Source organism: Oncorhynchus keta, chromosome 23 (genome assembly GCF_023373465.1).
Source record: "Oncorhynchus keta strain PuntledgeMale-10-30-2019 chromosome 23, Oket_V2, whole genome shotgun sequence".
NCBI classification, from domain to species: Eukaryota; Metazoa; Chordata; class Actinopteri; order Salmoniformes; family Salmonidae; genus Oncorhynchus; species Oncorhynchus keta.
Window position 1 is genome coordinate 44,132,248 of NC_068443.1, and position 15,478 is coordinate 44,147,725.

At 42.0% G+C, this 15,478-nt stretch overlaps 1 protein-coding gene across 3 annotated transcripts in view; it reads right to left on the reverse strand.

The window, feature by feature from the left end:
* LOC118402447 (chromodomain Y-like protein) overlaps nucleotides 1-14,461 on the reverse strand; it is a 31,974-nt gene extending 17,513 nt beyond the window's left edge. Inside the window, exons 1-2 of one of the 3 annotated variants that reach the window (XM_035800656.2) lie at nucleotides 14,203-14,461; nucleotides 3,975-4,767 (exon numbers count right to left, since the gene is read on the reverse strand). In XM_035800656.2, the coding sequence (XP_035656549.1) occupies nucleotides 3,975-4,767; nucleotides 14,203-14,226 (817 nt within the window). In that variant the 5' untranslated portion in view covers nucleotides 14,227-14,461. The remainder of the gene's footprint in view (nucleotides 1-3,974; nucleotides 4,768-14,202) is intronic. The other 2 variants (XM_035800655.2, XM_052477303.1) reach the window with 2 other exon arrangements.
* Nucleotides 14,462-15,478: the final 1,017 nt, after the last annotated feature.

The following is a 15,478-nucleotide window of genomic DNA, read 5'->3' on the forward strand; positions in this document are numbered from 1 at the left end:
GCCTTTACCACAGGTGGACACCAATCAGGTTGTAGAAACATCAAGGATTATTCGTGGAAACAGGATGCACCGGAGCTCAATTTCAAGTCGAATAGCAGAGGGGCTGAATACTTGTATGTGAATATGGTATTTGTTTAAAAATGTTTATACATTTGCAAACATTTCTAAAAACCTGTTAATGTTATTATGGGGTATTGTGTGTAGATTGAGGGGGGACATATATATATATTTTTTTAGAATAGGCTTTTAATGTCACAATATGTGGAAAAGGTGAAGGGGTCTGAATACTTTCCAAAATGCACTGTAGTTACTCCACAATACCAACCTAAATGACAGAGTGAAAAGAAGGAAGCCTGTACAGAATAAAACATATTCCAAAGACATGCATCCTGTTTGTAATAAGAAACTAAAGTAAAACTGCCAATCTTTTGGAGAATAAATGAACTATGTCCAGAATAAAAAGCGTTATGTTTGAACCAAATCCAACACATCACTGAGTACCACTCTTCATATTTTCAGGTAATGATGGTGGCTTCGGAGGGACAAATAACACTGGAGTTGCTTACCAAGACGACATTGAATGTTCCGGAGTGGCCTGTTTAGACTTTAAAATCAGTTTGAAAATATACAGCGGCTGAAATGACTGCAACACTCAACAAAGAGCTGCAGTTAGTTTCAGAGTGGTTGGCAAGGAATAAGTTAGCCCTAAATATTTATAAACCTAAAAGCTTTGTATTTGGAACAAAACACTCACCGTACCCTAAACCTCAACTAAATCTTGTAATAAATAATGTGGAAATTGAGCAAGTTGAGATGACTAAACTGCTTGGAGTAACTCTAGATTGTAAACTGTCATGGTCAAAACATATTGATGCAGTAGTAGCTAAGATGGGGACCAGTCTGTCTATAATAAAGTGATGCTCTGCCTTAACAACACTATCAACAAGGCAGGTCCTACAGGCCTAGTTTTGTCACATCTTGACTACTGTTCAGTCGTGTGGTCAGGTGCCACAAAAAAGGAATTAGGAAAATTGCAATTGGCTCAGAACAGGGCAGCACGGCTGGCCCTTGGATGTACACAGAGAGCTAACATTAATAATATGCATGTCAATCTCTCCTGGCTGAAAGTGGAGAAGAGATTGACTTCTTCACTGCTTTGATTTATGAGAGGTATTGACATGTTGAATGCACCGAGCTGTCTGTCTAAACTACTAGCACACAGCTCGGACACCCATGCATACCCCATAAGACATGCCACAGGAGGTCTCTTCACAGTTCCCAAGTCCGAAACAGACTATGTGAGGCACACAGTACTACATAAAGCCATGACTACACTGAAGTCTATTATTCCACATCAAGTAACTCATACAAGCAGTAAAATGTGATAAAAAAATAAATAAAACGTATGGAACAACGGGGACTGTGAAGCAACAAACATTGGCACAGATATGCATACACACATGATAACATACATACTATACATACACACGGATGTAGTACTGTAGACATGTGGTAGTGGTGGAGAAGGGGCCTGCGGGCACACAGTGTGTTGTGAAATCTGTGAATGTATTGTAATGTTTTAAAATTGTATAAACTGCCTTAATTTTGCTGGACCCCAGTGAGAGTAGCTGCTGCTTTGGCATCAGCTAATGGGGATCCATAATAAATACAAAAAAAATTGTCAAGACTTAGAAATGGCTGTCTAGCAATGATCAACAAACAACTTGACAGAGCTTGAATATTTTTTTAAAGAATAATGTGCAGAAATTATACAATCCAGGTGTGCAACGCTCTTACTCTTAGAGACTTACCCAGAAACACTCACAGCTGTAATCACTGCCAAAGGTGATTCTAACATGTATTGGCTGTGAATTCTTATGTAAATGAGATATTTCTGTATTTCGTTTTTCAATCAATTATCTAACATTTGTAAAAACATGTTTTCAGTTTGTCATTATGGGGGTTGTGTGTAGATGGGTGAGATGTATTTATTTAATCAATTTTTAATTCAGGCTGTAACACAAATTGGGAATAAGTCAGGGGGTATGAATTACATGCCTCTTGTCTCCTTATCTAAAAAATAAGCTAAATCAAAATGGGTAGTTTTGATATCCATTAAATAGTTAATGTTGAATAAACTTGTATTTCTGAATCTAGACATACTCCATATGTTAGAGCACACTATGAGGAGTATAATGACACAAAGATGTCTGTATCATGTACGGTTTACAGGTCTTAGGGTCTTATAGGATGCATGTACAGTGGGGAGAACAAGTATTTGATAACCTGCTGATTTGGCAGGTTTTCCTACTTACAAAGCATATAGAGGTCTGTAATTTTTATCATAGGTACACTTCAACTGTGAGAGGCGGAATATAAAACAAAAATCCAGAAAAATCACTGTGTGATTTTTAAGTAATTAATTTGCATTTTAGTGCATGGCATAAGTATTTGATCACCTACCAATCAGTAAGAATTCCGGCTCTCACAGACCTGTTCGTTTTTCTTTAAGAAGCCCTCCTGTTCTCCACTCATTACCTGTATAAACTGCACCTGTTTGAACTCGTTACCCGTATAAAAGACACGTGTACACACACTCAATCAAACAGACTCCAACCTCTCCACAATGGCCAAGACCAGAGAGCCGTGTAAGGACATCAGGGATAAAATTGTAGACCTGCACAAGGCTGGGATGGGCTACAGCACAATAGGCAAGCAGCTTGGTGAGAAGGCAACAACTGTTGGCGCAATTATTAGAAAATGGAAGAAGTTCAAGGTGACGGTCAATCACCCTCGGTCTGGGAGTCAATCACAATCTCACCTCGTGGGGCATCAATGATCATGAGGAAGGTGAGGGATCAGCCCAGAAATACACGGCAGGACCTGGTCAATGACCTAAAGAGAGCTGGGACCACAGTTTCAAATAAAACCATTAGTAACACACTACGCCGTCATGGATTAAAATCCTGCAGTGCATACAAGGTCCCCCTGCTCAAGCCAGCGCATGTCCAGGCCCGTCTGAAGTTTGCCAATGACCATCTGGATGATCCAGAGGAGGAATGGGAGAAGGTTGTGTGGTCTGATGAGACAAAAATAAAGCTTTTTGGTCTAAACTCCCCTCGCCGTGTTTGGAGGAAGAAGGATGAATACAACCCCAAGAACACCATCCCAACCGTGAAGCATGGAGGTGGAAACATCATTCTTTGGGAATGCTTTTCTGCTAAGGGGGCAGGACGACTGCACCGTATTGAGGGGAGGATGGATGGGGCCATGTATCGCGAGATCTTGGCCAACAACCTCCTTCCCTCAGTAAGAGCATTGAAGATGGGTCGTGGCTTGGTCTTCCAGCATGACAACGACCCGGAACACACAGCCAGGGCAACTAAGGAGTGGCTCCGTAAGAAGCATCTCAAGGTCCATGGAGTGGCCTAGCCAGTCTCCAGACCTGAACCCAATAGAAAATCTATGGAGGAAGCTGAAAGTCCGTATTGTCCAGCGACAGCCCCGAAACCTGAAGGATCTGGAGAAGGTCTGTATGGAGGAGTGGCCCAAAATCCCTGCTGCAGTGTGTGCAAACCTGGTCAAGAACTGCAGGAAACGTATGATCTCTGTAATTGCAAACAAAGGTTCTGTACCAAATATTAGGTTCTGCTTTTCTGATGTATCAAATACTTATGTCATGCAATAAAATGCTAATTAATTACTTAAATCATACAATGTGATTTTCTGGATTATGATACAAATTACAGACCATGCTTTGTAAGGAGGAAAACCTGCAAAATCGGTAGTGTATCAAATACTTATTCTCCTCACTGTATAGGTCTAAAAAGGGCCTAAAATGGCCACTTTCATCATGATAAATGTAAAAAACATTTCAAACATCTTTCCTCCTAGTGAAGTTGTGAGAATTGCCAGAAAAATCTGCGATACCAAAAGATATTTTCCGCTGGCGTGGAATCGCCCTAGAGCCTTACCTTTCCCATTGAGTGTGCGTATTGATGCGGGGGTGATGGGGACTTGCTGAGGAATTAATGGGCTTTGGCTTTGAATCCTGGGCCGGGTCCCCATGCGCGCTCTTTCTTCCCCAGGCCCCAGCAACAACCCTGGAGGCTTTTCCAAAAGGGCTACCTCTGGGGGCACAGAGTCCTGCTCCTGACCCCCTTGCTCCAGACAGTGGGCCGCCTCGCTAGGCGACGACTCAGAGTCCGGCCGGCTGCTCATGGGGCTTTTGGGTACTAGGATTTTGATCCCGGACTTCGCCAGGTCCATGCTCCGACGCACCGTGCCCACCGGAGAAGCCGCAGGCCCGCTTGTGAAGCTAGGTCTACAAATGTCCCCGGTGGCCGAAACACTGTACTTTTGGCTCAAGTTAAGCTGCATATTCGTTCTAGTGTGTGCCACGCCAGGGTCAAGTGGTGGCAAAGGTTTCGAGATGGCCGTAGCTGCTGCGGTGGGGGAAGAGGCATTCCCGGGTTTTACTAGAGCATGGCTTCCTGCTCCACTGTGTGGCTGAGGCCTGCAGATCTGTTTGCGGGCGTTGTTTCTCGAACTGTGGGTCGTGCTGGGAGTGCTTCGAGTGGAGCGCAGTAAAGTACTGTCTCTCTGTCTTTCGCCGTGTTGCCGATTAAAATCGTGAATGAACTCCACACAGGCAGAGAGGTGTGTCTCGGGCTCCCAGGTGTCCCCCTCGTAGCCATAGCCCCTCCAGCGCACCAGGTACTCAATCTTTCCTTTCTTGTTCTTCCGTTTGTCCACAATTCTCTCAACCTGTAACAGAATTTTAAAAATAGTTGGCAGTGGCAATGACTGGATTTTGGGCAGTCACTAAGTCACAAATCATGAGACTAAAACGTAACGGTTATAGCATACAATGGACTACGTTTACGTGAGAAACAAATTAGCCATATGGTGAAATCATCTGTGATATTCCAGGGTCGTATTCACCAGGCACCCAAAAAGGACAAACAGGGCAGGACTCCCTAAACTGTCCAATAAGAAACGCTTGTTTTTGTTATCCGTTTACACTAATGAATACGACCCTGCTATAGCTTCTTCCAACACCCTCAGATCTCCAGTAGGATGTTTCTAACTCGGGGTAGACCTCAAAAAATAAGGCAGCCCCACATATATTGACCTAGCCTAGAAGGAGGCACCGAGGAACAGAGTTGCCATCTATCAAGGACATTTTCATTAACCACTGCCGCCCTCTGTATCATCAAGGACCCCAAGCCACATAAGTCATGAACTGTTTTCATCCCAAATGGTCTAGCCAATAGTATTATTACCGAGACCACCAGCTCCAAAAAGGCTGTTTATATCCACAGGCAGTGACTAATGTGACTAATGAATAGAAGATTTCATGGCTAATTGGGCCAGGTTTTTTTTGTATTGGCCTACTTTATGATATTCCTCCTATAAGTTTTGATTTCATAGATATATTGCTGATTAGTGGAGTTATTTGTGTGTTTAACCCGAACTGTCTGTGTGTAAGATTGTCAATGTAGGCAATTTAACTACAGCTAAATGGCAAACTTGAACAAAAGACAACATTAGCATGTTGAGTTTGAAACTAAAATGTTCAATGTAACTTTAATCCATCACCTCATATAGTATGATAGGTGAACTGTTACAAGTTGCCAGCCTATCGTCCAGGCCATGTGTGAAAATTAATGTTCACCTTTTCATAAAAGCATGAGAAACTTTCAGATATGGAGCCATCCCAAAAACAGCTCATGGCTGCCATTTCCCATTACAAAAGTGTACACTGAACAAAACTATAAAATGCAACAGTTACAGTTCATATAAGGAAATCAGTCAATTGAAATGAATGAATTAGGCCCTAATCCATGGATATCACAAGACTGGGCAGGGGCGCAGTCCCCCCTATAAAATGGCATTATGAAAGACAGAAATACTCCTCAGTTTCATCAGCTGTCCAGTTGGCTGGTCTCAAGACGATCCCACAGGCGAAGAAGCCGGATGTGGAGGTCCTGGGCTGACGTGGTTACACGTGGTCTGCGGTTGTGAGGCCGGTTGGACGTACTGCCAAATTCTCTAAAACGACGGTGGAGGTGGCTTATGGTTGAATGAACATTCAATTCTCTGGCAACAGCCCTGGTGGACATTCCTGCAGTCAGCATGCCAATTGCATGCTCCCTCAAAACATCTGTGGCATTGTGTGACAAAACTGCACATTTTTTAGTGGCCTTTTATTGCCCCCAGCACAAGGTGCACTTGTGTAATAATCATGCCATTTAATATGCCACACCTGTCAGATGGCTGGATTATCTTGGCCACGGATAAATGCTCACCAAAGGGATATTAACAAAGATTTTAGAGAAATCAGCTTTTTGTGCATATGGAACATTTCTGGGATCTTTTATTTCAGCTCATGAAACACGGGACCAAAACTTCATGTTGCGTTCATATTTTGTTCAGTAGGTAGCCTAGTGGTTAGAGCGTTGGACTAGTAACCGAAAGGTTTGCAAGAGAAAATCCCCAAAATGACAAGGTAAAAATGTGTTTTTCTGCCCCTGAACAAGGCCCCTGTTCCTAGGCCATCATTGAAAATAAGAATTTGTTCTTAACTGAATAGCCAAGTTAAATAAAAAGGTACAAAATATATATATATATAGTAATATTTTGAGTCATATCTCCTGTACCAAACATAACATGGAAAATGTTCTACCCCTATGTTTCGATGGTCAAGGATTACAATCACAAACAGTTCAGACTATTATATAAAACGATGGACTGCCAGGGTAAGAAAGCAAATGCCACTCGCCAAATTCTTTTTCAGAAGAGAACATGTCCATTTTGGAGCAATTCACAATTTTACTTTATGGACTAAAGCTCATGTTGAAATGTTCATGAAGAAAAAACAGAAAATGAGCAAATCCTCCCACAAATTATGCATTGGTGCAGCATTTCAAACTCACCGAATACTAATGTTCTTTATATAGCCCTTTTCACAACAACAATTATCAACACCCCGGCCTAGACTCCCAAAGACCAAGCAGCAGCAAAGGAAATAAAGAAAAGAAAAGATGGAAGGAACCTCCTTCAGCTGTACCAAGTAGAAGGTTGGAATGCATATGACCATCTAGGCCAGACAAATTGGCAATTTAGGCAAGAGAGTATGTGATGACGATTCATGGCATGGATGACCAACAGGGTCACAGAAGATGACTCTCTAGCCAGAGGAGCTGTCCACATAGGCCGACAAAGATCTAATATGCTATGCTTCAATCCACTTCATCCCCATATGGACATAATTCGATAGTGAGTCTATCTATATATGGGCATTCTGAGAATGTGGCCATGTCATCAAAATCAGTCTCTTGATAGGCTGTGTGACATATTGTCTTCTTGTTTGTATAGCTTACTGTTGTGCATTTTATTCAGCCAGAAGATGCAGCAGATTCTGTTGCGACATCAACTGCTGAAAGACTCCATCCTCCTCATGTCATTCTTGGGGGTTAGCAGTGTGCAGTTGCTCCGGCCTTAGCTTGGTATCAATGGTTGACTCCATTCATACATTTTCAGTAAAGCAGAATCCAAAAATGGTTGAATCTGCATTTACCCCAAACTCGAGCTTCATTTTCAAATCAACATAAATAGTATTATATCGCGTACCAGTGGTGAGGCAGACAGACAGTGGTGAAGCTGAGGCAGGCTGCAATGCAGGAGGTGAAGGAGACAGAGAGAGGAAACAAGCCGAGAGAAAAGTCAGTAGTAGTGGTTCCAAAACTTGGGATCCCCTGAAATTGAAATAGGGTCCCATGAGAGAATCTTTAATCTTATCAAACACAATAATAACTTCCTTCTCTTCAAATTGTCATAAAAGACACAAGAGCCAACTAAGGGCCTTTTACAGTGTTAGAATGCACTGTCATGTTGGTGCGAGTGACTCTGAACTTAGAATGGCTAGCCCAAAGTCGTTGCACAAGAAAAATAAATAAATAAATATATATATATTTATTTATTTTTCTTGTGCATTTTGCCCCATTACTCTCGTATACTTTGTTGACTTGTTACCCAACCATGGGACAGACTGTTTGTTCCCACACTCGGGACTCTGACTATTGTTTACACAGACTTTTGGCCTCTCATCCCATCCCAACCACCTCTCGCCAGCTTTGTATTCATGTTACCTGATGAAATTGTTGTTACAATATGATCTTGCTGCCATCTGATGCACATTCAGATGTCATGAATCAGCACTGCAGATCTCTCCCTGTCCTCTGCCGTGCCTTGATTGTATTACTGCTGATGATATCTGGAAATATGCATGTACACCCTGGCCCATCTACTGTTGCTAGCGCCAATTCTGACTCTGCTTCACTGGGTTCTCTGCACGTTAGAAGCTTATTACCTAAAATGGATCAATTGAAAGTGTGGGTTCACGGCTCCAATCCAGATGTGTTGATCCGGTCCTTACTGAGATATGGTTAAGGAAGAGTGTTTTGAATACTGACGTTAGCCTTTCTGGTTTTAACCTTTTTCAATTTGCTGGTTTTAAACATTAAACTTTCAAACAGCTCTTTGTTGACTGTTGCTGGGTGTTATCGTTCTTCCATCTGCACCGGCCTGTACCCTACCTGCCCTAAACTCTCTCCTGGCCCCTTACATGAAGTCTACATTTGTCCTGCTCGGTGACCTAAACTGGGACATGCTTAAAACAAGTTCTAAAGCAATGGGACTCTCTAAATCTTTCTCAGATTATTACAAATCCCACAAGGTATGACTCCAAACACCCAGAAAAGGCTACTCTCCTCAACGTTATCCTCACAAATAATCCTGATAGGTCATTACAGAAAACACCATACTGATCACTGTTTTACAGCCAGTGTTCGTAACGGCTGCTCAGTGAAACGACCTGTCCTGATTTGTCATAGATGCTTGCAATCGTTCAGGCAAATGAGAAATAAGTGCACTCAGGATATCCGGAAGGCCAATGTTAATTGCTTTAAGGAGCAGTTCTCTCTCTCTCTCTCTCTAACCCCAAGAAGTTCTGGAAAACGGTTAAATACCTGGAGAATAAACCCTCCTCACAGCTGCCCATGTCCCTTAATGTTGATGATGTGGTTGTTACTGACAATAAGCACATAGCTGAGCTCTTTAAATCACCACTTCATCAAGTCTGGATTCCTATTTGACTCAGCCACGCCTCCTTGCCCGTCCAACACTTCCTCATCTCCCACCCCTTAAATGAGACTATCCCTGATACTCATCCCTCTGCCCCGCTACAAAGTTTCTCCCTGCAGGCAGTCTCTGAGTCCAAGGTGCTAAAGGAGCTCCTTAAACTTGACCCCCCCAAAACAACTGGGTCAGATGGTTTAGACCCTTTCTTTAAGGTTGCTACCCCTATTATAACCAAGCCTGTCTCTCCTTTATGGGGAGGTTACCATTGCTTTGAAGGCAGCCACGCTTCATCCTTTATTTAAAAGGGGGAGATCAAGCTGATCCTAACTGTTATTGGCCTATTTCTAATCAACTGAATGGCTTCCTTGAGGGCTATAGTATTCTCTCGGGTATGCAATCCATCTGGATTCCGCTCAGATTATGGACATGTCACTGCAACCTTAAAGGTCCTCAATGATGTCACCATTGCACTTGATTCTAAGCAATATTGTTTGCTATTTTTATTGAATTGGCCAAAGCTTTTGATACGGTAGACCATTCTATTCTTGTGGGCCGGCTAAGGAGTATTGGTGTCGGAGGGGTCTTTGGGCTGGTTTGCTAACTACCTCTCTCAAAGAGTGCAGTGTATAAAGTCAGAAAATCTGCTGTCTCAGCCACTGCCCGTCACCAAGGGAGTACCCCAAGGCTTGATCCTAAGCCTCACTCTCTAAATTTAGATCATCAACATAGCTCAGGCAGTAGGATGCTATCTCATCCATTTATATGCAGATGATACAGTCTTATACTCAGCTGGCCCCTCACCAGAAGTTGTGTTAAATGCTACAACAAGCTTTCTCTACCATTTACCTTTATTTTGGAGGTGCTCAGAACAAGGTCATGTGGTTTGGTAAGAAGAATGCCCCTCCTCCCACAGGTGTGATTACTACCTCCGAGGGTTTAGATCTTGAGGTAGTCACCTCATACAAGTACTTGGGAGTATGACTAGACGGTACACTGTCCTTCTCTCAGCACATATTAAAGCTGCAGGCTGAAGTTATATCTAGACTTGGTTTCCTCTATCGTAATCACTCCTCTTTCACCCCAGCTGCCAAAATAACCCAGAATCAGATGACCATCCTACCCATGCTAGATTACAGAGACATAATTTATAGAACGGCAGGTAAGGGTGCTCTCGAGCGGCTAGATGTTCTTTACCATTCGGCCATCAGATTTGCCAATACTCAAACTGGACAGTTTCTCTTCATTCAAAGAATCATGGACACTCCTGCTGCTGCTTTGTGTGGATGTATTGTTGTCTCTACCTTCTTGCCCTTTGTGCTGTCGTCTGTGCCCAATATTGTTTGTACCATGTTTTCCTACCATGTTGTGGTTGTTAAGTTGCTACCATGGGGTGCTGTCATGTGTTGATGCCTTGCTATGTTGTTGTCTTTAGGTCTCTCTTTATGTAGTGTTGTCTCTCTTGTTGTGATGTGTGTTTTGTCCTATATCTGTAGCTCAGTTGGTAGAGCATGGCGCTTGTAACGCCAGGGTAGTGGGTTCGATTCCCGGGACCACCCATACGTAGAATGTATGCACACATGACTGTAAGTCGCTTTGGATAAAAGCGTCTGCTAAATGGCATATATTATTATATATTATATTATTATTATATATTATTATATTTATTTTTTAATCCCAGGCCCCGCAGGAGGCCTTTTGGTAGGCCGTCATTGTAAATGAAATAAAACATTCATAAAATGTAGTGAAATACAGTATAAAGACCATTTAAATATGATTTAATATTATTCTCATATATATAAAAATCTATTTTTAAAACAATAGTGAGGCAGACAGTGGTAAGCAGTCTGCAATGCAGGAGCAGGAAGAGGCAAGCAGGGAGATGTTAGTAGCCAGGGGTCGCGTTAATACAGGATTTCACATTTTTCACGCAGAAAAGGAAAGAAAACACATTTAGCTGGGTTTTGAAAGTGCAGATTTAAAAGGCTTCTTTTTGTAAATTCTGCACCGCTTCAGTCGCTCCAAATCATGAATGTAAAAGGACTAATTTCGTGCTTCAGTTGCACATCTCTACTCGGATGAAATATCCATGCTCTTGTCATTGGATCACCAGACAGCGCTGACTGATATGTAGGCTACTTCTCTCAGCTGATTTATCAGCCTGTTATCAGCTGATTATCAGCCTGTTATCAGCTGATTATCAGCCTGTTATCAGCTGATGTACGAAGGGCTATATAAATACATTTGATTTGATCGCCGTTAACTTCTTGACGCTACTCATCCCTTTAGCGGGATAATTGTCATCAACAACCACTGAATTGCAGAGCGCCACATTCAAAATAATATTACTAAAAATATTTATATTCATGAAATCACAAGTGCAATACAGCAAAACACAGTTTAGCCTTTTGTTAATCCACCTGTTGTGTCAGATTTTTTAAATATGCTTTACAGCGAAAGCAATCCAAGCGTTTGTGTAAGTTTATCGATCGCTCGACAAAACATTATGAACACCTAGCATCAAGTAGCTTGGTCACGAAAATCAGAAAAGCAATCAAATGAATCGTTTACCTTTGATGATTTTCGGATGTTTTCACGAGACTCCCAGTTACACAATAAATGTTCCTTTTGTTCCATAAAAGATAATTTATATATCCAAAATACCTCTGTTTGTCGTGTTATGATCAGAAATCCACAGGAAAGAGCGGTCACGACAACGCAGACGGAAATTCCAAATAGTATATGCTTAATGTCCACAGAAACATGTTATAATCAATCTTCAGGTTGTTTTTAAAATATATAAAGCGGTAATATATCAACCGCAACCGTCTTTTTCAGTAGGAGAGGGAGGAGAGGGAGAGACAATGGCTGGCCAAACTCTGTTGCGCTTACAAAAAGCTGTTGGCACCCAGCCATACAATGACTCAATGTTATCGTTCTCGCTCATTTTTCAAAATAAAAGCCTGAAACTATGTCTAACGACTGTTGACACCTTGAGAAAAGCGATAGGAAAAGGAATCTGGTTGATATCCCTTTAAAATGGCGCAAAGGCAGGCTATGGGAACATGTTTTCAAAATAGAAGCCACTTCCTGGTTTGATTTTCCTCAGGGTTTCACCTGCAATATCAGTTCTGTCATACTCACAGACAATATTTTGACAGTTTCGGAAACATTATAGTGTGTTCTATCCTAACATGTCAATTATATACATATTCTAGCATCTTGTCCTGAGAAATAGGCCATTTACTTTGGGAACATTATTTTTCCAAACATAAAAATAGTGCCCCAACAGCTGGAAAAATGTCAATGAGGAAGCGACAGCAGCGAAGTCCGACAGTATATGGCAATACTTTGAGAAGTTAACATTAACATTTACATTACATTTAAGTCATTTAGCAGACACTCTTATCCAGAGCGACTTACAAATTGGTGCATTCACCTTATGACATCCAGTGGAACAGCCACTTTACAATAGTGCATCTAAATCTTTTAAGGGGGGAGAAGGATTACTTTATCCTATCCTAGGTATTCCTTAAAGAGGTGGGGTTTCAGGTGTCTCCGGAAGGTGGTGATTGACTCCGCTGTCCTGGCGTCGTGAGGGAGTTTGTTCCACCATTGGGGGCCAGAGCAGCGAACTGTTTTGACTGGGCTGAGCGGGAACTGTACTTCCTCAGTGGTAGGGAGGCGAGCAGGCCAGAGGTGGATGAACGCAGTGCCCTTGTTTGGGTGTAGGGCCTGATCAGAGCCTGGAGGTACTGAGGTGCCGTTCCCCTCACAGCTCCGTAGGCAAGCACCATGGTCTTGTAGCGGATGTGAGCTTCAACTGGAAGCCAGTGGAGAGAGCGGAGGAGCGGGGTGACGTGAGAGAACTTGGGAAGGTTGAACACCAGACGGGCTGCGGCGTTCTGGATGAGTTGTAGGGGTTTAATGGCACAGGCAGGGAGCCCAGCCAACAGCGAGTTGCAGTAATCCAGACGGGAGATGACAAATGCGACAGTTAAATGCGAGGTGGATGTGGAATTGCGAGGTGGAAACTTGCGAGGTGGAATTGAGATACAGTAATGGTAGTACAGGTGCAATGCTTAAGCATCTGAAAGGGACGCACCACGAGACCCAACCCGGTGCTGGCAGCCGCATAGTGAATTTACCTGGAATTTTTAGATGTTTTTGTATGGTTTTAACTTTTTATTTTCTGTTTAAACATTATGAACATTTTTCCATTTCTCACGTCCCTGGTGTGCTCTACTGTATTGAACTATAAATCTCTTTCCTCTACTGTAACTGTGGTTTGTGACTGATATCACCTTGTGGCCAATTCAATTGCAGTCATTCATTAGTAACAGAGTGACTCGTTTTAATAGCTTAATAACTCAAAATTGTTATTCGTAAAAACACAAAACTAATTGGTAAGTCTACCTCTACTTTTTACTCCTCGGAACGGACAATAGCCACCAGGAGGCGTTTTATATCTGAAAACGTTCTGGGCCCCAAACTATATAATAATTGTACCAAGTTTCATGCTTTTATGAAAAAGTTCACATATCACCTAAAATGTGGCACATAACTGCCTGGACTTACTACGGACGTTAATAACTGGGAAAGCACTCACACAATTACATATAGAATAGTACCTCTGTGAAAGCATAATGCTCCATTGATTTGATTTTTTTTTTAAAAACCTGGCCACAAGACCGAAGTTAAGAGGTGAGGCAAAACCCTCTTGCTGCAGAGACTGTAGTGCCCCAATGCTAGCTTCGGTAGCTCACCCACTAGCTTAGCTTAAAGCAAGTTGTTTTCGGGTAAAATAGCAAACGACACACGACATGCAACCGTCGGTATCACTGCTAACTAAACGTTGGCTAACGAGCTAGCTATCGTTAAGGTGGCCCGATTTCGATTTAGTAGGCAACTCCCTGGGCTTTAAAAAATGTTTATGAAGCTCAAGCTAATATGAGGTGTCTTTCAAGCCAGGTGGCTGGCTAAAGAAGCTAATTTAGCTAGCTACACGAACAAAACAAAAAAACATTTCAGCTAGCTAGCAGTAGATAGTAGCTAACTCACCTCATAAAGCTCTTCCGAGGCCATTACAAGTCGCAATTTCTCTCGCCGCTTTTGGCTCGCAAAATCTTATCGGGTTAAAAAAGGACCTCCAGATTTGATGAAGCCCCGTTTACGTTAGCTGTCTTTGACGTGCTCCCACTCCCCGTAACGTTAGCTAGGTACTCCGGGTGCTGTGCTGTCCAAGCTCAGCACGAGAACTTTTTTTTTTTTGTCTCTGGGTCTGTGTGCGGAACTATTTATTTTGCGCTCACAGCTGCGCATGTTTTGCGCATAAGAATGCAGGTTTTTGTAGACAAGACCGAGACTGAAAGACAGACTGCTGGTAAACTCAGTGGTGCATAGTCAATGTCTTTTTTTTTTTTTACGCTTCTGTATTGATATGGAGACAGTTTTCTGCTGTTTGATAAGTTTTGGAGTGAGATTTGTTTCTTTATTCTGTAAATATGTCTACCACGATCCGTGGTAAAACTATGATCTGTGAATATATTGACATATTTAGTAAATAAAACTATCAACGTAAATATTTAAAAAAGATATTTCAGAAATTAAACCATAAACCATGAATATGTACAAATATTTCACAAATATTCACCATTTATACAAGGAGTGGGTCTAATCCTGTTTGCTGATTGGTTAAAACCGTATTCCAGCGTTGTGTCTATTTTAGCAATAAGGCAGGAATGGTGTGGTATATGGCCAATATACCACGGCTAAGGGTTGTTCTTAAACATGACGCAACGCTGAGTGCCTGGATACAGCCCTTAGCTGTGGTATATAGGCCATATACCACAAACCTCCGAGGGGGCTTATTGCTATTATAAACTGGTTACCAACGTAATTAGAGCAGTACAAATAGATGTTTTATCATACCCATGGTATACAATATGATATACCACGTCTGTCAGCCAACCAGCATTCAGGGCTCGAACCACCCAGTTTCTTAACAAGAAGTTACCACCAGCTAAATCTATGACCCTAAAATGACTATTTACTCTTTTCCATCTGACTGCAATAAAACCACCATAAATCACAAATAAATCTATGATGTGTAATAAATTCAACATAGCTCACAAATAAAACTACAATTTCAACAAATGAAGAAGGATCTGTTTCCCAACACCATCATTACTAAAGTTGCACTTAGGGTTGCAAAGGGTCGGAAACCTTCCGGTAAATTTCTGGAATTTTGGGAAGTTAATGGGAATTTAAGCCCGGGAGTTTGAGGAATTTTGGCAATTCTAGGTCTTGTGGCATATTTTGGTTAAACTGTCCCCAA